This window comes from Taudactylus pleione, unplaced genomic scaffold (assembly GCF_031769625.1).
Source record: "Taudactylus pleione unplaced genomic scaffold, aTauple2 ptg000244l, whole genome shotgun sequence".
Taxonomy (NCBI): Eukaryota; Metazoa; Chordata; class Amphibia; order Anura; family Myobatrachidae; genus Taudactylus; species Taudactylus pleione.
The window spans coordinates 7,456,650-7,479,133 of record NW_028284646.1 but is presented as its reverse complement, the minus strand read 5'-3'; the positions used below and the strand labels follow the sequence as shown (position 1 = coordinate 7,479,133).

Below are 22,484 nucleotides of genomic sequence, written 5' to 3'. Positions count from 1 at the left end.
TGCTGGGAAAGAAATAATATTCAGACACACATATGTGACATTTAATTTAAGATTGCAATGATTACAGCTGTTAATAGCAATCTCTACTATAGTAAGTTCCACTAGGCACATAATAAATACCATAGCTTTGGCAATTTCTCTTATTAAAGACCTTTCCAAGAGATCCCTCTACTGTTGTGGCAGACTAAAATGCAACCTCCTTCAATCAATCAGAAATAATCTTAAATTATTCTGACACCATGATATGAGTGGTAAACTGATTTACTAAAGTGAGAGATTTTAGAAGTAAGTTTTTTTTGCCCATAGCAACCAATCAGATTCTACTTAACATTTAACTAGCACCTTCTAGAAGATAATAGCTAGAATCTGATTGGTTGCTATAGGCAACATCACTTTTAAAACTCACTTATAAAAACTCTCACTTTAGTAAATTTACCCCATATTATCTCTAGTATCTATACTATACATGGGGTTTTGATAGCAGGAAATATGGTAGCTGATAACCTTACTACTGAATCTAAAGTCTTCCCATCCTTATCTCATGTCTGTCATTCTTGATTCCCCACTTGTCTTTTGTCTGTTGTCTGCCACACCCCTGCTTATTGTTACCCTCTTTTCTCTACACCACTCTTCCTCATGTTTACAAAGTATTGAACTTTACATTTCCTTCCTTTGCAGTGGTTCAATTTCCCAGATATTTTATCCCTTTTTGCTCTTCTATCTTCCAGAGGTGTCATCTGTCCCTAACATCCAGGGACAATTACAGATTTTAAAGACTTGTCCTTGGAAAATGTTGACCCTTTAGATATCTCTATATTCAAAATTCATCAGTAACTCTATACAATACAAGTCCTAATTTATTATTTTTTAAATGCAACATTTAACATCTATTCTGATTGTATACAATTTAGAATGTCACATTTATTGAATTGGAGTATTTGTAAAACAAATAATGTTCTAATTATATTAAGTAAACATGGGGATTTTAGTACTCTTAAGTTTGTCAAGAAAGTAACGTGCATAATGTGCTTATATGCATAATCTCAGCATCCAAGGTGTCCTTGGAAACTATTTTGCCATGTTGCTAACTATGCCCTTCCTATGTCTCCACCCTTGATTTATATTTGAATAATCACCCTCAAATCTTTCCTGCAATCAGTTAAATCCTTGTCTTTTTTTCAGTTCACACTGCAGCTCTAACTATTGTCCAATGGGGTGTGGTATATTATGTTGATTTTAAATACTGTAGGTCTACATTATTTAAGTTAATATGTTAACATGAAATGTTAACATGCTTGTAATGTCAACATTGAACAAATCAACATGTTCATAATTTTAACATTAAGCATGTCAACATACAGCATGTCGACACTGATGTAATATCGACATTGTTGAAATGCTAACAATGTTTTTTAATGTGTTTATATATCTAACCCTAATGCTAACATTTTACTTATGTCAACATCATCAATGTCAACCTTCTAGTGTTGACATTTTGATTGGAGACATAGCGATTGCATGCAGTCAAATGTTCTCTTCCGTATCTATCCTACAGCTGCATTGCCTTGACTGTAAATCTAGCTTCTGAGTTGGGGACAGGTCTCTTTCTTATTAGTTACCAGAGGTGCAGAGTGATTATGTCAGAGAGAAATGGCTTCTTATTTCTGACACAGACTCTGTTTCTGCAGCTGAGGCATCTTATGCAGCAGCTAGTGTGGGACAAACAGAAGTGGAAGCAGAGAAGGCATTCCCAAAATTTGTTTGTGCTCTATATATTGTACAATGCTCTTGATTTTATCAGGAATGTATATTTAAACATGACTTCATTGTTACAACCAGGTGTAAGTTTCTTTATATTAAATATATTTGGTAAACATTTAGTTTAGCATTACAGATTTAGCATCAGTGGATTTGTAAATCACACAGCTCGAAACCATCCATACTCAATTGCATGGCTGCAAGTTTTAGTTAATGAGGCCAATAGACAAGTGTCAATCTGCAGTTAGATACTCTGCTGTGGATACCAACAGATATCTTAAAGAACACGTTTATCAACTTTGGAGCTTCAGTGCAGTATAGGCAATATACTGTAATACATAGGAGATAAGGGAGGTCTCGGATGTGGATGGTTAAAGAGAATGAGGCAGTAGAATATATTAAGGAAGAAACAGGACAGTTGAGTGCATGGAGAAGGAATGGGAGCAGTGTGGTACATGGATGGATAAAGGCTTGGAACTATGTATAGATAGATAAGGGGAGTGAGCTTCAGTAAAAACATTGTTGTATAACTATTGCTCTTTAGTAAAATGCTTTCAAGCATGTTAATAAAACGATTGTTTTGAGAATATATATATGTATGTGTATGACTGCATAATTAGCACCTGTGAAACTGGTAAGCATTTTTTGAAGCGTGTTTGGGAGACCCTTTTCATTAAAAATAATTAATTTCCAGAGATAGCCCCAATCTTTACTGATTTACCTTTTTTCTTATTTTAGTAATGACCAATGCTTACTAAAATTTTATATAATGGGGATTGTATTTCTATAAAACCCTCCAATTCTCTGTTAACCAGTGTGGGAGCACCAGATCAGCAGTGAAGTGTCCCTGAAAAATCTTTAAAAATGTTGACAAAATGGTTTACCCTCCATAACCAAATTCATTATTAATGTTCTCATGAATGGAACAATGAGTGATTCTGACCACATACTGAACTAGTGCCACCACCTACAGACACCAGGACACAGCTTGAAATTAAGTCATTAAATGTGTGAGGAAGTAGGGCTCTAACTGAAGGAACTGCTGGAACACACAATGTACAAGACAGCAGAGACAGAATAGAAGGGTTCAAGAACTGGTGAAAAAGCTTGTGGATTGGGACCAGTAGGAGACAAAAATACTGGAGCCAGCAGCAGTTGTTAGGTGTAAGGATGTGGCCTGGGATCAGCCACTACTCACCTCTGCGCCAGTGTCCATGGGCTTAGGGGTTCAGTCGCTGGGAGTGGAGGTGAGTGGTGACTCAGTATTCTCCCCAAGGCCTGCTAGGGCTTCTGTGCATGCATCCTGGTTTCTGGGGTGGTGGGCATGGGTGCAGCCATGTTAGTCCATATCACCTGACTAGTCTCTCCCAATGGTAGTCCTGTGGTCACTCAGCTGATTCTCTGATCCAATGATCAGCTACCCAGGGGTATTTAAGTCTGACTCCAGGAACAGGAAACTGTGGTTCAAATTCGCTGTTCCAGTAACTGTGATACTCACCAGTGTTTCACTGTGTTATTTCCTTCAGAGTGTTGCTTCAGCCTACTTGCAGTTCTCCAGTGTTACCTGTATTAGCTTCTATGCTAATTCGCAGTGTTACTTTAGCTCTCTCTCAGAACTCCAGTATTCATGTTACAAATCCTTTGTTGTCTTTTAGTGTTCTGCTTAGCTTTCTTGCAGCCTCCCTGTGTTACTGTGGTGTCTGCTTCATGCTAATTTTAGTTAGCTCTCAGCTGGATCTCTAGTAAATCCCAGTACATCCTCCTATGTTCTTCAAGCAAACCTGTGACTAGGATCTATAACATTCTCTAGTGCACTCCTGTGTTCAAGTATTCAGTTCGTATTATGTGTTCAGATATTTAGTTTGTCTCCTGCATTCAAGTATTCAGTTCATCTCCTGTGTTCAAGTATTCAATTCATATCCTATGTTCAAGTATTCAGTTTGTCTCCTGTGTTCAAGTTTTCAGTTTGTCTCCAGTGTTCAAGTATTAAGTTCATCTCCTGTGTTCAAGTATTCAGTTTGTCTCCTGTGTTCAAGTATTCAGTTAATCTCCTGTGCTCAAGTATTCAGTTCATCCCCTGTGTTAAAGTATTCAGCCCACCCGCTGGTCTCCTGTGTTTAAGTATTCAGTTAATTTCCTGTGTTCAAGCATTCAATTCATCTCCTGTGTTCAAGTATTCAGTTAATCTCCAGTGTTCAAGCATTCAGCTCACACACTGATCTCCTGTGTACAAGTATTAGCGTGTCATTCTCTAGTATCCTCATCTCTTCCAGGTACCTAGCCAGGGGGCTGCGACCTGCTTCCTCAGTGCGGCAAAACCTACATCCCAATTGGAGGGGTCACTGGTGAAGACTACCGAGTAAATTAGACTCCGCGCCTCTGGCTAGGTCTAGCCAACACCTGGGTTTGACCTTTATTGAGGGAACTTGGACTAGCTGCTTTCTAGCCATCTAAACCCCCGTCTCTCTGTCCTCCACAGAGGAATTCTTTGTAGCAGATCGTGACATTAGGCTTAAGATAACTCAAATGATATCACTAATTGAGGTGTGTAGTTCAGAAAAAAATTTGGGGATGAGGGTTAATCATGAAGTTTGTAGTTTTAAACTGCATGTAGCAGTTATGTAGAATTCACAGTGCTAAATCCTATGAATACCACATACTAGATTTTCAGAATCAAATCTGCAATAGTTAAGAATGCAGTTTAAGAGTAAAGAAACCCACATCACTACTTTACAGTAATGTAGTTGCTTACATTTTAATTTATGTAGGCACTTTTCCTCTACCTCCTGACATAATTCTTCCTGATGTCCTCCTACTGGTTTAAAACTTTAAAGATGCACATACATTTAAACCTGGTAAGGTAGGTGTGCATGTTCACTCTCAATGGTACAGCTAAACATGGAATCAAACTTGCTATAGAGTAGATGTTTTTAAATAGTGCAACTTGTCTAATTTCCTCCTGCACATGCTCAAAGAGAGAATGCACACAGAGCACCTTGCAGCTGACATGATAAGAGAGGGAAGGGCTGGTATCACACAGACCACGGAAAAGAGTTTTATCAGCCCAAGTACATTGTGACTTTTCCTATGCTCCATCTAAACAAAGCAAAGCAACTCATTTTGCTTAGAATGACTTGCAATGTGGTCCTGTGAGGAGCAGAAATGTCATTGATTAATTGTTAATTTTTAAACTTTCAAGCAAGAAGAGGACTCCCATAAACCAGGAGAGAAATGAGATGGTGAGCAAGTGTGTAGTGACTATACAAATAAAACACTTTTTTCAATGGTGTCTGTCTAATTTCCACTTTTAGAAATGTTTCTAACATCTTTTTACAACCTTGCTCACTGCTTTAGAGGTGTGGCATAAGCTCTAATGCTTTACCTTTGGCCTGTTTTTCCCTGGAGTAGCCCTATTTCCCTCATTTTGGCAGAGGCCCAATAGTTCAGGTTTTCATGCTATAGTGTTCCCAGCTAAGGCCGCCAAGACTATTGATGAGTCCAGGTTCTGGGAGGGTGTGGTCACTGTATGAGAAATGCTATGGCTCCTGGTTGTCTATGTACATTGGGGAACATGGGTACGTCTTCTCTGCACTCTCGAGTTATCCAAACCAGCTCTTCCCCTCTCAGCCATTACAAGTCTATTCTAGCGTTGGTGCTGCCAAAACACAAAATACCAGTTATCAAGATGATGATGATGACTGGCATATCAAATGCAGGGTGATGCCCTTAATAGTGTATTATCATGCTTTGCTCAATCACATGCACTTATTCCTTTATCAGGCCCCCAATATTAAGTGGTCTTTTAAACACTTAACTGACAAATTATTTTTCCAAAAGCCGCCCCGAAATTGTCGATATTTTTATGATTGAATTAGGTCAAGAACAGCTATTTAAAACTATCCAACATGATTTACATTTTTTTTTTACAAGCTGTATACCTTAAAAATGGCAACTTTTATGGTATATAGTAGTGATGGGCATTGACAGAAACATTGATTGAGACCACAGCATCGGTTGAGGGCTATATATATATGATATATATGATATATACACACACATATATATATATATATATATATATATATGTAAAACAAAAAGGGTGGAGAAAAGAGCGCTTTCCTGCAGGGTAACCAAGCAGCCTCAGAACTTAAGCACAAGATTCACTTTGGTCTATATGGAGGGAAAAGCCTGAGGGTTTCCAGAAGTTGGACAAATAAGGAATCATTGTGATTGTTCTTGCTGTTGAATAAGTGGTGAATTCCACTATATAAGGTACACCCCCATCTACACAGAGGGTGATTATCTTTGGTGATGGTTACATCATTTACTTATTTAATGCACTAGGAGGCGCTCTTTTCTCCACCCTTTTTGTTTTACAGATTTTGACGCTGCTTGGGCAGCAGTATATGGGAGTAGGAGCAGCCACCCTATACGTGTGGGGAGTGCATCTTTTGATTTACTGATATTGCTTTGGGATAACATTAACTTTTTCAGGACTCAGCGCCGTGTACTACCCCATTTTTGAATATATATATATATATCTATATATAGGTAAACGGTACTCTGGCACTTGCTCACTCTGTGTCAGTGGACAAATAGTCCCACCTTGCTCCGGTGCCCTCCAGGAGGACAGCACCCCCAATGCAAAATGTACTTGAAATCATAGGCGGCACTCGGAGGCTAATGACATGAAACCTTCAAAAGAGGGACTTTATTCGGTCAGTCTGTCAGACTGACCGAATAAAGTCCCTCTTTTGAGGGTTTCATGTCATTAGCCTCCGAGTGCCGCCTATGATTTCAAGTACATTATATATATATATATATATATATATATATTTGAAGGCAGGGTATACCTCGAGGGGTGGAGCTGTTCCACCAGGCTCTAGCAGGGCTGGGGGAGGGAGAGGATGACAGCACTATTAGCACGCTGTGTACATGTTCAGCTGTGGTGTGTGGGTCCCGCAGGACTGCCGCTTCCAGGGGGGGAGGGAGGAGACTACAGCATCGACAGCGCTGGCTGTTATTTTCTGGGCGGCTGCTCTGACATCTGCAGCCGCTGGATGTGTGACCCACAGGGCTGCCGCTTACAGGGGGGAAGAGGGAGGAAACTACAGCACCGACAGCGCTGGCTGTTATTTTCCTGGTGGCTACTCTGACATCTGCAGCTGCTGGGTGTGTGTCCCGCTGTGGTGCCGCATGCAGGGCAGAAGGGTGGGGGTGTGGGAATGACAATGACGCTGCTACTGTTGGGTGTGGGAGTTGCGGGTGCCAGGCTGACTCAAGAGTGCGGAGGGACTGGAAGGTCCCTCTGAGATTGGCGGCTGCTAGAAGATAATCTTCAAGCAGCCGCCCACTGAGCTTTTCTGACTGGTCGTATCAGATACAACCATGTCAGGGAAAGCCTTGTCTGGTATGGTCGTATCTGATACGACTGTGCCAGGCAAGTGGTTAAAGGAGTTTCTGTTTCTGATATTTTCACTCCTAGTTTGTGAGAGTGGGAGAGCGTTAGTAAAACAAAGCTTAATTTAACATGGAAAAAGCCATAAAAAGAATTTCTTTTGCTTTAGTGTTCTTAAAAATGTTCAATGAAATTTAGTGTATGGTAACAGGTAATTCTATACTCAATGCCTTTTTCTCTAGCTTTTGTTTAATTATATGAGTGAGACATGTCAAGTTTGTTGTTTTTGTTCAGATACAATAAAGTCATCTAGATATAACAATTGAACACTTCTCTTCACACTTATGAATGTATACAGTGTACTTAGTATTACTTAGTGCACTACTGTACATTTCAAACCAATGTTTTACACAGCAAGTATAGTCATAAAACATATAAAAATATCAGTTCCTTAAAAGTATAATCCCATTAATGCAGCTGCTATGTTCAATTGCATACTGTGTATATATATATATATATATATGTATATATATATATATATATATATATATATATAATGATTAAGTTTTGGTTCTCTAAAATAAGTTGAATATAAATATATACAAAGCAGTCATATGAAATTACAGAACATAAACCATAAAAACAAGAAATCTAACAAAACAGCATGTTTTACACTGCTACTAGAGCACAGTTTTCATCCTGTCCATATGAATTTATTGGAATATTCTGAAAATATCAAAATGTTTATTTAGCTTTTTATTAGGAAGTTTGTAATATGCTTGAAAAGTTAAAAAAAGAAAAACTTTATTAAAATTGTAAATTTAAATAATATAGCTAAACACTGCGCATACATCCCATTGGTTACCGCTTTAAGATGCAGAATGAATTTGGATGCAAGATCTGGGGATTTCAGTGAGCATTCCTGGAAGTTAACATGAGGATGGCTAGCCATATGCAGGACCGGCTCTAGGGGTGTTCGACTAGTGCGGGCGCACAGGGGCTCCACCCATAGAGGGCACACCACTCCCCAACATCCCGTTGTCAGCAGGACACTACTGTCCCGCTGTTTCACCCGTGGGCTGAAGTGGCCTGTGGGTGGTCAAATTGGGAGTGTGAATGGCATGCTCGCGGCATCCTTCCACTGATGGCAGATGGCTAGGGGAAGCCCAGCCAGTGATGGAGGGTGGGCTTTACCCCCAGCCTGACATTATTTGGAGGCGTGCCATGCGGGGCTACCTTTAGCACTGCGAACAGTAGCATCGTTATTGCAACGAGATGACGTGTGTGATGACTCGCTCAGTAATATGTGCACGTCCTTAAAACGCCCTTTTTAAGGTCAACCACGCCTGCGTTCACGCCACCACACCCCCGTTCACAAGCACCTTCCCCTGTAACCACCCACAAATGGCATGAAATGTCAATCACAGCTACGACCTCGTAGTGACTAGCGAGCAAGAGGATTGCGGTCGGAAAGACAGTCTTGTGCACGCGCACTGCCATGTGTGTGCATGCGCAGTTGAAAAAAACATCGCTCGCTACGTCCAATTGCTCCGTGGTACCGCCTCTGAATGAGGCAGGGTTGCCTACCTTTAATATTCTCTTCCCGGGAGAAGCCCGGGTAAGAGAAGCAGCAGGGGGCCGACGGGGGCGGGGCTTGACGAGTCGCGTCATTAAGCCCCGCCCCCTCACTGTAAAATTGCCGCGATTGGGCACAATTTACATAGGGGGCGTGGCCAAATGCTGTGATTCATGCAGAATCACAGCTTAAGCCCCGCCCCCTTCACGGAGACCCGCGATTGCCGCGGGTATTCTCCTAATTCTGCCCACTTCACTAGGAAGTGGGCAGAATGCGGGAGAAATGCCTACCCTTCCGGGGGTGCGGGGGTTACCCGAAAAATCGTGAGCCTCCCGCGAAAACCGGGAGGGTAGGCATGTATGGAATGAGGTCCTCTGTGCCTCGTTGGGCTAGTGAAATCTCTGATGGTGCTACTTAATACTCCCAGTGGGTGTCTCAATAAGAAGACCATTGCCCACGTCATTAGCATAAAGACTCAGTCATGGCTGCACTTGCTTTCACCTCTGAATCAGGCCCACAATGAGCAGTTTTAGAAAGTAATCTGAATGTCAGTATTATATTACTAACCCTTGGCTATTATGACTAAGGGCTCTATTTATTAACATTATTTTTACTAAAATAAAGTGAAAAAGGGTTTTTTCGCACCCTTTTCACATTATTTTAGTTTCACCTGTAGTTATTACAGGGCAATTGGAGTAGAATTAGTAAAATTCTACTCCAACCCCCAGTATCACTTATTTTTAGTAAAGCAGATCGCATTTCCCATAATTGTAATGGGAAATGTGATCTGTGTGCAAGTTACTAAAAATAAATTGTAAAAAAATACTGGGGGAAGCCCTGTGATAATAACGCCACCTGGAGGTGGCGTTATCCAGGGTCTCCCCCGGTTACCGGGCTCCCACTCTGCTCTAACGGGGAGAGCAGAGGCGGGAGCCGGTACCAGTAATCAGCTATGTGGTCTAAGTAGACCGCAAGCTGATTACTGTAAAAAAAAGAAAAAAAAATTAAAATTTTTTTTTTTTCCTTACCTGAATCCAGGGACCGGTGATTGGGCCTCCGGTGATGGCTCCTCTCCGGTCAGCTGGTCTCCCACAGTGCACTGGGGCCCGGTCATCAGGTGATCGGGGCTTAGCGCCGGGGGGCGGGGCTTAGCGTCGGTGGGGGGTAGTAGCGATGGTGGGTCAGCGCATGCGCGGGCTCTTAGTCGCGGTATTTTTTCCGAAAATACCGCGACTAGAGTGCGGATGGGATCCGCAGGGACAGAGCTTTATCGCAAGCTCTGTCCCTGCAAGGGATTTATAGTAAATCCCTGTGATATTGCCTAAATTCGCAATGCGAATTCACTCGGTAATATCACAGTACAATCCGCATTCAATATGCGGATTGTAGTAAATAGAGCCCTAAGACTCTCCATAAAATTGTAAAACTGTGAACATCGTACAAAGCTGAGGATTTCTTCTGCTTCCATTTTAGCTACACTCAGGAGAAAATTACAGTAATATTTCAAGGTTGTTATTTTTGTGACCTGAATCTACAGTATATGGTAACCCCAAAGACATATCTATTCTCAGAAGCTTGTAATATATCTGCACTGTTTTAAAACTCAATAGCAAAAAAGATAACTGCAGTTTCTTATCTATTGTTTGTTAGTGTAACCTGCATACAGGCTAGGAACATAAAGGAACATAAATAAGAATATTGTGCCTGGTGAGTCAGCTGAAAATTGTATCACATATTATAGGTCAGGAGACAGATTTAATAAGCATATGGGAAGAGAATACCTTTCTACAGCTTTTAAAATGTCATTCTAAAAAAAAAATCTAATTGAACATATAATGGGGCTGATTCTGATTTGGGGGCAAAGCAAAAAAGAGCAAGTAACTTTGCACCTTGGCAGAACCATGCTGCACTGCAAGTGGGACAGATGTAAAATGGGCAGAGAGATTTCAATCTGTAAAAATAAAGCTGCCCAGCTTTTGTGAGCTACATTCAAAAGCAGCCAGTATTTACCCTGCATGCAAACATAATAAATAAATGTATTTGCACCTCTTGTATTGCAGCATGGTTTGTTCAAGATACAAAGTTACTTTGCTTTTTTTAGTTTGCTCCCACAATCAGAATCAGCCCCAATATGTGTATATGCATGTTTTATATTGCACTAATTGTATAATAAAGTGTTCCTCCTAAACCTCATCAACACATCTTTTATTCTTTTTTATTGCACTAATTAATAAACTTTAGTCAAACATAAAGGGCCGGATTCAAAAAGAAGCGAAAAGCCGTAATCCGCAAAAAAGTTTTGCCTACTGTCGCTTTTCGCCTGCTTGTGTCTCATATCCAGGATGTTTTCACCTAAGCAGAAAATCAATACACTGAAACAGGCAGAAAAGTTTCTCCAATTAATGGCAGGTGGAAAAAAGTGCAAAATCTTTATTTTTGGGTGCAAATGTGGGGAAATGATTCAGAACCCTTTGGACACCCACCCAAAGGACAAAACAGATAAAATAAATAAAAAAAACTACCTCAGAAAACCCCCAAAAAGCCATCATTTTGGGGGTGAAAATGAAAAAAGTGGGGGGACAAGGATTAAGACTTAAAAAATAGCAAAACAGGTTTCTTGGGGGGGCTGTTTGGATGGGCCAGGTGTTTTTAGGATAGCAGGTGCATGCAGCAGATGGATTTTTCACTTTCTTTAAAAGTACCCTTTAGAGACACAAAAATATACTAGCACCCATTTTCAAGTACCCCAAATTTGACTGGACTATTTATTTTAACCACAAAATACTGTTTTATATCATTCTTTACCACTTTTACAAAAAAGGTTCTACAAAGCTTTTAATACAACTTAAGGACACAAAGTACTTTTAATAGAGTTGATAGTACACATCTGTAATGACTTCCAGTGTCATTGCATCTTGTTTTGGGGTACAAACTGATTCCCCCATTCTATTCAGTACTTTCCGCCTGTTATGCATTCGCCTATTTACCTTTTTGCCTGTTCTGCAATTGAATAGGGTGAAAAGCGGGGACGTGTGTACCACGAATTCATATCACAAAAAGGCGAATGCGGTGGAAAGTACAATAGGCGAAAAGTCAGAGACTACTTGAATATGGGCCAAAGTGTATGTAGTAACTGTAGTATCACTAGAGATGGAGCCCTGTTTCTATTTTATATTAATAAGGTAATTTTACATGTTGCAAACCATTCCATATAAAGATGGGGAATGAAGTGTTTTCTTCTCATTAACACTATGGGAAATCACAAAAATCACAATTGCCACATAATAACTGTTACAGAATCACTCTGCGCTGTCTCTTTATTACATAGCCCCTGGGCATTAGGACCCAGAGACTCCTGGTGGCATGACCTCTGACCTGCACTACTGCACATTCACAAGTTACCATCTTTATATCTAATCCATCCCAGTGAATGGACATGCTCCTGAGTATTTTCGACACAAAACCCCCCAAAAAACACTGTGTCACCAGTTACCTTTATTAAACAACCCAGTGCCACCATTGTTTAATCTGCATATACAGTGATTGAGGACTGGTACACCAGATTGCCCAGCATACCCTGTGTGCTCCTGGTGGCAACTGGGGAAATCCTTGTACCCTGTAACTGTTGCATGTTGTTCATTTTGTGTAATCCTTTACATGTTTCTACCAGTTAATATACCATCATCTGGTTAAGATGATATTCTGTGTGGACTAACCTCCATCACACATAGCTACCACCTACCATCATAGTGTCTGCCAATAATAACCACCGAACAAGTTTCTGCTAAATATTTTGATCATAAGAATATTTTTTTTTTATTAAGGATGATGTTTCTATTAAGCAGTGATTTTCTCTGGATAAAGTTACAGGTACTTTGAAAAAAAAGTGGGGGATACTCATTTGAATTTACAAGTTGATATAAGATTTATAGTAGCTTCCATACTGTGGGTAAGTGTTCAACAGATATTTTATTAATTTCTGAAGTTATTTTACTGGTTTCTTTCTGTTTATGGAACTAGTTAAATAAAATTTTCACCAAAGAAATGTACCAGTACTGTGTACGCCTTAATATCACCAAGCAAAAAGCACTGCCTTTAGGCAATATCATAAAGAGAAAAAGGCTATGCAATGACTGTAATCCATATTGCAATAAGGAATTGCATACTTTCCAAATGCACACAATTTGTTGTTCAATGTTTTGAGTCATCACATTTTGGGAGTGGACTTAAAAAGTTGGGCATCTATAAACCTTGTTCATTGCATTGAAGTGCATTGTGCCACAGAAGAACTACTGAATGTAAGGCTTCGTACAATAATATCAGAAGCTTACTATAAACTCTCACCTTTAGTGAGATACAAAGGAAGCTATGTGGTAAATAGGCTAACTATAAGGGTTAAATTTACTAAAAATCATGTTTAGGCGAGATTTAACTCAGACAGGTTCCCACGAACATTCACAAGTTTTCCCAGACCAAACTCACAAATTTACCAAGCAGCGAGTTTTGCAAATCATGTTTTATGATGGTGAATGAAAATGTGTTTTGTCATGCGAGTTTTTGCCAAAAGACATGTGAGAAAAATTGTGCATGCAAATGTCAATGTATTTTCAAAAGACACATGATAATAAATATGCATGAGCATGGTAGTGTTTGTAAAACACGTATGAGAATGCATGCATCATCCTAGAAACATGTTCTGATTGGTTGAAGCTGTCATATGTCAGGTACACACTGCCCAAGCATATAAAAATGTTACAAACAGCCCAACCTATGAGGGTTTTTGTTGGTAGGAGTTTGCAGAGGGACAGTGAGGAGTGTGTTTAGTGGTGTTAGAGAGTTTTTGACTAGTGGAGTCGATTGCTGCTCAGTGTGTGGAAGTTGGTTTGTGCTTATTTATTGTCTTGTTATTTATCTTTGTCTAAATTTTCTGTCTTGATTGTGTTTTTTTCTGTTGTCCTGTGCGTGCTTTTTTGTGTTTGTGTGGTGTGTGTGTGGGTAGTAGGAGAGGAGGTTTGTGTTAGTTTGTCTTTTTTTGTGTGTGTGTTTTGTGCTTGTATAGGTAGGGGGTCAGAAATATGCCCAAGGCAGAGGAGAAGCAGGGAGAGAGTGAGGTGGAGAAGGCACTATTGAGCTGTACAGGCAGCAGTGATGAGGTGCCCAAGCAGAGGGGCAAGACCAAGATGGGGTGCAATGTAAAATTCTCTGTGGAGGACAATATGACTCTTGTGCAGGAAGTCATGAAATCCCAACACATGCTGTTTGGACGAAAGGCTGCCAGCACATCGACCCGTCACAAGAATGCCATCTGGGCAGCGGTTGTGAGTGCAGTCAATAGCACCCAGGACATTAGGCATGCCCACAATGCTATAAAAAGCTACCCTGACTACATGCCACTGTGACTCCTGGCATGGGGAGCAGACGCAGGTATCCATTAGTGGCTGGAATGCCGCCATTACCTGAGTTAGGTACCATCAGAATGTCGATGAGTATCAGAATATCCCGAGAACTTTACTAGTCACAGGGCCAGATTCAGCAGCGTACACAATAGCAATTATAGATGCAGTCGAGCAATTGTTTGCCATTGTGCATGCGTACAAGCCACACTGTGCATGTCCAGCGATCGCATTGAAATTACAGATGCACAAAGGAATCCATCACAAAGTAAGTGACAGGTTGTCAGCATTTGGGGGTGGTGATGGGGGGGTGGTCGGAAAAATGCAGGCATGTCTGCCCGTTATGAGACTAGCAGTGTGTGCAACTGGTCAGACTTGTTGTAAATGATGCATACCTTTGCAATGTGTGTTGATGGTACCGATGTGTATACAGAAGAGCGACATTTTACGGATATGAGAAAGCAGCAGTGGACATCTTTATGCTGGCTGACCTGTGGCAGGCATTAGCATATTTTCGCAGCTGCGTTCCGTATGAAATCGCAGTTGCGATAGCAATTGCGTACGTTGCTGAATCAGGCACACACACTAAAATTACCAGTAGCCAGAAAGTGCAACACAGCCAGAAGCTTATGCAGGGCTGAGACAGAATGGGAACGTGCTGTGTCAGGGTCTAGGTCCAGTTTGACTTGGTCATACAGATGGAATATGTTGTTACGGTTCAGCAGGAACATCTGTATGACCTCGCCATCAGCCAATGCGTTCAGGTTGAAACTCAGTCTAAAAAAATGCGGTCTGCACAGGCCTTTGTGGTACCTGCATTACCTCATGAGCCTGCTCAGTTTCTTGCTCCTGGGTCCTTCCAGGCTGGTGGTAGAACCTTTTTAAAATCCCAGCCACATGCAGTGAATAGCACTGGTAGTATATACTGCCATTTTTGCTTCACATAAATAAATGCAGCTAATTTAGCCCCTTTTATAGGCATTATCATTGTGTTCCCACTAATTGCAGCTTGAAACACAGGAGGTAGTCTATTTGAAAAGTCTATTTTGGTGCGAGTTTGGAAATTTCCCGTGCAAGTTTCAAAACTCGATTCTTTGTAAATTTGCGTGCTGTATTGTTTCCTATGGAAAGCACTTGCAAGTTTGGCTGTTGATGTATTTGGTAGTGTTTTTTAAGTTTGTGCGAGTTTTGATGTTCATTTACTAAAGTGTGGTTTTTCCAAACCACATGATTTTTATCTTTTATTTTTAATTTTATAAACAGTGAGATGTACAAATTGCCAAATTACATTATTCTGAAAACCACAATCTGACACTTCAGCTTCCAACACATTGGATAATAAAATTGGTTGCTACTGTAACTCTGAAATCCACATGCAGTGTCTTGTGGTTTACAAACTACATACAAAATTTCTGCTTAGCAAATTTTCACCAATGTCAACTTTAGGATTAAAAATGCAAAATATACTTCATATGGAGATTACACGCTCCCCTTTTATATTTCATCCTTATTGTTTAGAGTCCTACTTTGTGCTTTGATTTAATACTCAGCCACACAGTTTCTTTATTTTATCTAAAATTATGGCAATCATTACCTATTTATTTATAGGTGCCCACTAGACACTTAATAAATATAGTTGCAAAATTGCTATATACAGTATGTCCATTACAAGGAATATGTAAATTCTGCTTGTTTCGGTAATAATAGTACCACATTCTTGTTGAACATAGATGGAATGAAAAGCAATGTAGCATTTTCTTTCATCGTTGTTACGTAGTAATATGTACAAAAAGTGCACAGTATGTATACTCAATATATTACTTTACCTTGATATACCAGCTTAAAGCCTTGTCGATTTTCAGAATGGTCACTAAAAAAGTGAATGAGAACTTCATGAGTTGTGCTGAGCAAAGACGATGGAAGTTCAGTGCCACTAAACTGCCCAATTTGAGAACTTGTATGATAAGGTCCATTTTGGATTTCAAGAATGTCATGATTTGCCTCAGTCGAAAAATTTTCAAATTGTATGTGAACACCTGCGAATTGTAATAATAACAGTAATAACAACAACAACACTAATAATAATATTAATAACAACAACAACAGTAACAACACAGAAACTTGATGCATTAAATAAGTGCATACTACATTTAATGTCTTAGTAAATCTATTTGGACTCTAAAATAGTAAATTAGGTTATGTTTCAATAATCTAAAACATTCAGAAAGTAAAATGTACGGAAGAATATGTTATGAGGTACAGTCTATATACATTGCTTTCAAAAATGACCCTATTGAGACCTTGTGATGCTTTCTTGCTGGACTAAAAGCCAGTAATGCATATATCTTGTATGTAAATTTGGTATCATGTGGACATATGAAATCATGCTTTTAACTTATACTAATTATATATATTTATGCCTAATAAAAAGATGAAATCTGAAGCCTACGTTGTATATCAAGACTTTAAGCTACCTAGATAATAAATGTCATCTAGAATTTCAGTTGATAACTCTATGTAGTTTGTACAGAATAATTGTTGATAATTCAGGATCTAAATTTGTATGACCACAGACCCACAGTATAAGGATTTATCATAGTGTTTCACTAAAGCCATAGCATTGAATAGAATCCCAAAACAAAGCATTTTCTACATCCCTGATGAAAACATTTTATAGTATATAATTATTGCACTATGACAGCATATGGATTTAAGTAAGAATTCCATTATTCTTGATGATCAAAAATTAATCTTTTAATAAAGATTTAGAGCAGGGAAGTGGGTGTCTCCATATGTTTAATGTACATCTTTTAATTTTTTAATAATGGTACAGTAAACTGACTATGATTATATGAATTTTGATAACATAACTTCTAATTCTGCTTAGTGCCTCACCCTTCTTTTACAATACAAACACAGTATTAGTAGAAGGAGTTATGGGTATAAAGCCTTGTAGAGTAATAAAGTGGAGAGGGATAAAGGACCACCCAATCAGCTTCTAACTGTAATTTTACAGGCTATGGAGTCTATGTACTAAGAGTACACATACCGCAGTGTTAAATCTGCTCCTGCTTCCCCTGTTATTGGTGCAAAGCAGGAGGCAGCTACTGCAATTTGTACTAAGCAATGTGCAGCTGAAGAAGGTGAACGACCCCTTGGCTATAACAGGCAGCAGAGACTGGACTCACCCGCTCTCCTCTAGTGCTGCAGCAGTGAGACTTTTTTTTGCCCAAGTTTAATTGAAAATGGACAAAAGTGACATATCTCACTTCCTGCTTCTTCACTGCACAGGAGGCAGATAACGGCAGCAAGAGAAGACAAAGCCAGTAATGGAGAAGACACCCGATGGTAAGTGATTTCTCTCCTTAGTAACACCTGGGACATTTAAAGCTGCCATAGATGGTTATGGCAGTAATAAGTGACCCATATGCAACATGATATTGTAGCTTGCACTTAGTGCTGGCAGGCTGCAGGCAGAGAAAATCCCTTTAGTACTTACTGAGAAGTGGTATGTACAGGAAATTTCTCTGCCTTTACTGTTTTTACCCCTTTTCTCCCTTTAGTACATAGACCTCTGTGTTTGAATAAAGACAGTTTAGAGCTGATTGGTGCTACTGTATCTCTCTCCACCTTACCTCTCTCCAAGGTTTGATACATCTCCACCTATGCACTGTTCTTCCATAGCAAATCCCTAAGAACTTAATTTGCTGCTTTTCCTTTAAAAGTAAGGTAACTTTCACTTGGATAGGCTGCCTTAATGCTTTATAAGACTTAATAAAAACTATACTATAGGCTTGTATTACTATACGATAGACTTTTATTAATTAAGATACGAACCATAGCCAACAGGCAATATCATCTTCCAGATGCAATCTAAATTACTTGGGTAATTTCCAGGAAAACCTGGGCTTAAAATCACTCCACCCATATTCATCAATGTTCCACCACACTTCGCTAAAAGAGAAAAAAAAAAGTTGCAAAAAGTGACACATTGTTACATTGTTAGTAAAACAATCTAATGTAATTATAATGCTTTGGTGTTAAAAAGTATGTTCTTATAAACTCTACCTCAACCATCTCATAGTAACTGACAAAAAAATGACCTTAGCTCTATTGTACACAAAGGAATATGTGCAAACTTTTATAACTCTTTGCAGGTGAATTTAGTGGGGGGTTTATTATTCTGAAAATGTTCACATTTTTATTTATTGTGCAACTTGTACAAAAGAAGAATGCAATTGTCCACTGTTTTAAAATTCTACTTCATACCAGACTCATTAAAAATATTTCCTCTTGTATTTCCCGTATTTTTTATGATAACAAAGCTCAATAACATTAAATTTCTAACCATGTTCTTCCTATCATTGTATAGCAAGATATGCAGCAATCTGTCATTACTCTGTGGTGTGTACAGTAATTTTCAATTATTATTTTTTTCATTGTTCATTAAGACATTTTAATATAGTATCGGTTAACCTTGAATTTTGGCCATGAACATTAATCACTTTGACATTTGCTGTGTAAAAACAATAAGGTTTACTCGTTATTAGTATAAAGGGGTTTGAACATAATAATTTGAAAAAAGTTTTTTTTTTACATAAATATGTTATTATCAATTACAACTGTGACACATCAGCATTATCGTCATCATCATTATCATTAACAACATCACCATTTATTTGTGAGGTGTAACAAAATTGCACAGTTTCAGACAGGCTGAACTGTAAATAATTTAAAATTGAAATAGTGCATAACAGCAGAGGTTGATGAAGGCCATGTGAGACAGTGCATACAGAGGGAGTTGTATGTAAATCAGTAGCATCCACTTACTACTAAAAAAGCCTAACTGGGCTTTATTGAGGTGTCCTCGCATAGGCAATGTTCAGTGAGTGCGTGTGAAAAAACTGTGAACTGCCAAGTTGTGCAGATGTATAAATATGCCTGTTAGATGTATATTTCACACCTAAGGGCATATTTATCAAAGTTCGAATTTACATTTGATTTGATGTTTGATGCTCACCTCAAATCAAATCAAATCGAATGTACAAATCCTTGTCAAAATCCCTAATTTACTAAAATTCGATTTTAGAAGGCTCTTCTAAATCGAATTTGATTTGGTTTGATTTTACATGCCCATGTGCAAATCGAACAGCAAATCCCACTCAAAATCGAACCTCAAATCCCCAAAGTAATAGACCTGCTTCATGCTTTCATTTTTAGCATGAGCAGGTCTATTTGACACAGATGCATGCACAGATCAGTGAGTTCCGTGCATGCATCTGTGATTAACTAACTTGGAAAGAGTTACATAATAAAAAAAATTGACATGGGGTCCACCTCTAAAAGCACAACCAGTCCCAGACTTTTCAGAGCCAGTCCTGGTTGTGAAAATACAAGGGACAAAACATGTAGGGGTCCCCGTAATTAGCACAACCAGCACTGGGCTAAGCGAGCTGGTCCGGGTTTTCGAAATACAGGGGCAAAATGAGTAGGGGTTCTCTGTATTTGCCATAACCAGCACCAGACTCTTTATAGCAGGGGTGTAATGCCACAGTCCATGAAAGTATAATTTTATTACACACACACATACTTACCTACAATCCCTGTAGCCATTCACGTCCTCTTCTCCATGTAACATCCACGAGACATGTAACAAAAATCTATACTCCCCTACCCCTTGTTCCAGTCCCTGTAGGCATCCATGTCTTCAGAAAATAACAAACCCAGAACACGGACCCACAGACATGTCCTGTCCTCTAAGGACAGGACATTGCAAATGACATGTCCCAGCCATGGCATTTCTCTTAGAAATGCTTGGCTGAGTGTCCATTGGTTCAGCCAATGAACAGCTTGCTTAGCCCAGTGCTGGTTGTGCTAAATATAGGGAACCCCTATGTCTTTTTTACCCTGTATTTTCACAATTAGGAGTGGCTTTGAAAAGTCCAAGGCTGGTTGAGATTTTAGGGGAAGACCCCATGTAATTTTTATTTTATTTAACTCTTTCCAAGTTATTTAAACACAGATGCACGGATCTCACTGCCCTGTGCATGCATCTGTGTCAAATAAACCTGCTCATGCTAAAATCAAAAGCATGTAGCAGGTCTATTACTTTGGAGATTTGAGGTTCGATTTTAAGTTTGAACTGGTGTTCCTTTCCAAATCGAATCTTAGTAAATGTGGGATTTGTGTGTTGGACTATATAAAAGTACCAATGTTTTTCCAATGTTCGATTTGGAGTGGGATTTGAGTTGGATTCGGTTTTATGTTCTATTTTACATTATATTTTGCCTTTAGTAAATCTTCAAATGCAAAATTGAATGAAAATCAAATGTAAATCAAATGTCAAATCACACTAAAACAAAATCAAACTTTAGTAAATTTACCCCCCTAGGATGGTGCTGGTGCTGGTGCAAGTGCACACTAATGATTGGTATCAAACCAATTGTACAGACAGGCGCATGCGACATTAATGTGTGCAACTCTACATATGGATAAATACATGCTGACATTGGCGTATCTATAATGGGTGCAGGGCGTGCGGCGAACATGGGCCAATGGGTCCAGGTAGGCCCAAACAAAACACCCTGTACCCATATAATTATATTTATATCTTCTAAGTCGCGCTTTGGCCAGCACTGCGGAGCAGCAGAAACCATGGGAAAATGCCACAATGACCATTTTTATGGAGATTTGCGCATGTGCAGTAGAGAAATCACTTGGAACGTGGTTCGGTGCCAGAGAGAATGGGGCCTGCACAGAGCCTGCACATGGACTCTCTCCTCTCTTAAACTGCCCCTGAGTTCTGAACATTTAATATGGAAGCAATTATGGCTGATCTGCATTCAACTCTACATTGGCCATGGTATGCCTTATTTTATGTTTTTAATTTACTTTTTCAGTCAAATGATGAGATGAGTATGAGTACTCCAGTGCCATGAGAGTGCACAATAGTACAGTTTTTATGTCACAAAGATATGCACTATGTATTTTTTTCTCACTCACTCTGCACCCAAAAACAGCACACAACAAGTATACCACTGAAGCAACTTTGGGAATGTTATTTTTTCCTTACCTCATAATGTGGCTCCTACTTCCACCCTGTAACATCCCCCTTGTCATCCCTGCACATGCTCCCCACATGCCTCTCCCATCTGTGCAGTTAGTTACTGCAGACCTGTTCCCCACCAGCAAAAGTTTACTTTGAGAACTGGTTGCATTGGCCTTAGTGATGGGAAATCTAGTTCATTTTGGAGATTAGTTTATTAAACAGGTTCTCAAACTCGGTCCTCAGGACCCCAAACAGTGCATGTTTTGCAGGTCTCCTCACATAATTACTAGTGAAATAATTAGCTTCATCTGTAGATCTTTTAAAATGTGTCAGTGAGTAATGAATACACCTGTGCACCTGCTGGGTGACCTGCAAAAAGTGAACTGTGTGGGGTCCTGAGGACCGAGTTTGAGAACCACTGGTTTATTACTTACTTTGAAAAAGCATTTCAGGGAGATTGTGAAAGCACCACCTATGAGTGCAGCGGTAAAGTGGGCGTGTACTGCCTCATCTGAGAGGTGTGCCATAAAATTTACTTACATCCAAATATAAACGACCCCCAAAGCAGTTAGTAAGATCTATTTGTTGATGAAAAAAACACACTGATATTTTTCAGAAAATGCATGTAGCCATAGGGACCATTGTGCCTTATAACCAATGCAGGGAAATACTAATGATCCCATTTGAATGTAGATATCTATATTTTTTTTAACATAACAGCTACATAATGGGTTTAAGGTGCAATCAGGGAGATTGTTAGACTCTTCAGGGAGACAGGGAGATTGCTACTATTTGGGGGACAAGTATGGTTTATTATGATCTAGTTTACATAAAATAAAATAAATAAAATATTAGTTCAAACGATTAGTTAAGTTAAGGCCTGATTCATTACGGATCGCTATTGCGATCGCAGTTGCGATTACGCACGCAGTCTCACTGCGCAAATATGCTAATGATTGCAATTGTAATGCCTTTGCAGCCAAATATAAAGACGCCCACTTTACCTTACACACATCGTAATACTTTGTAAGTCTGCAAAACCATCTGTAACATTGAGTACAATTGGAGCCTCATGCACACTTGCACAAAGCCTGACCATACTCAGGAATTGCTAACCTCATCGCATGCAGTGAAAACCCAAGCTGCGTATGGCATTGCAATGGCTAATTTATGCATGCCCCTGTAACGGCGTTCAAACGCACTGACATGCTTGTGTTTCACCGAATCCCTCCCCGTCACCACCCCCCAAATGGTCACTTCCTGTCAAAAACTCTGCGATGGGTCTGCGTAGTCGTAGTCCAATCGCATTGC

General features: G+C 39.5%; 1 protein-coding gene across 1 annotated transcript in view; it reads right to left on the bottom strand.

Moving 5' to 3' along the window:
- CSMD1 (CUB and Sushi multiple domains 1) overlaps positions 1-22,484 on the bottom strand; it is a 1,974,400-nt gene that overhangs the window by 244,655 nt on the left and 1,707,261 nt on the right. The window contains exons 40-41 of the mRNA XM_088479751.1: positions 17,963-18,079; positions 15,952-16,161 (exon numbers count right to left, since the gene is read on the bottom strand). Of these exons, the coding sequence (XP_088335877.1) occupies positions 15,952-16,161; positions 17,963-18,079 (327 nt within the window). The remainder of the gene's footprint in view (positions 1-15,951; positions 16,162-17,962; positions 18,080-22,484) is intronic.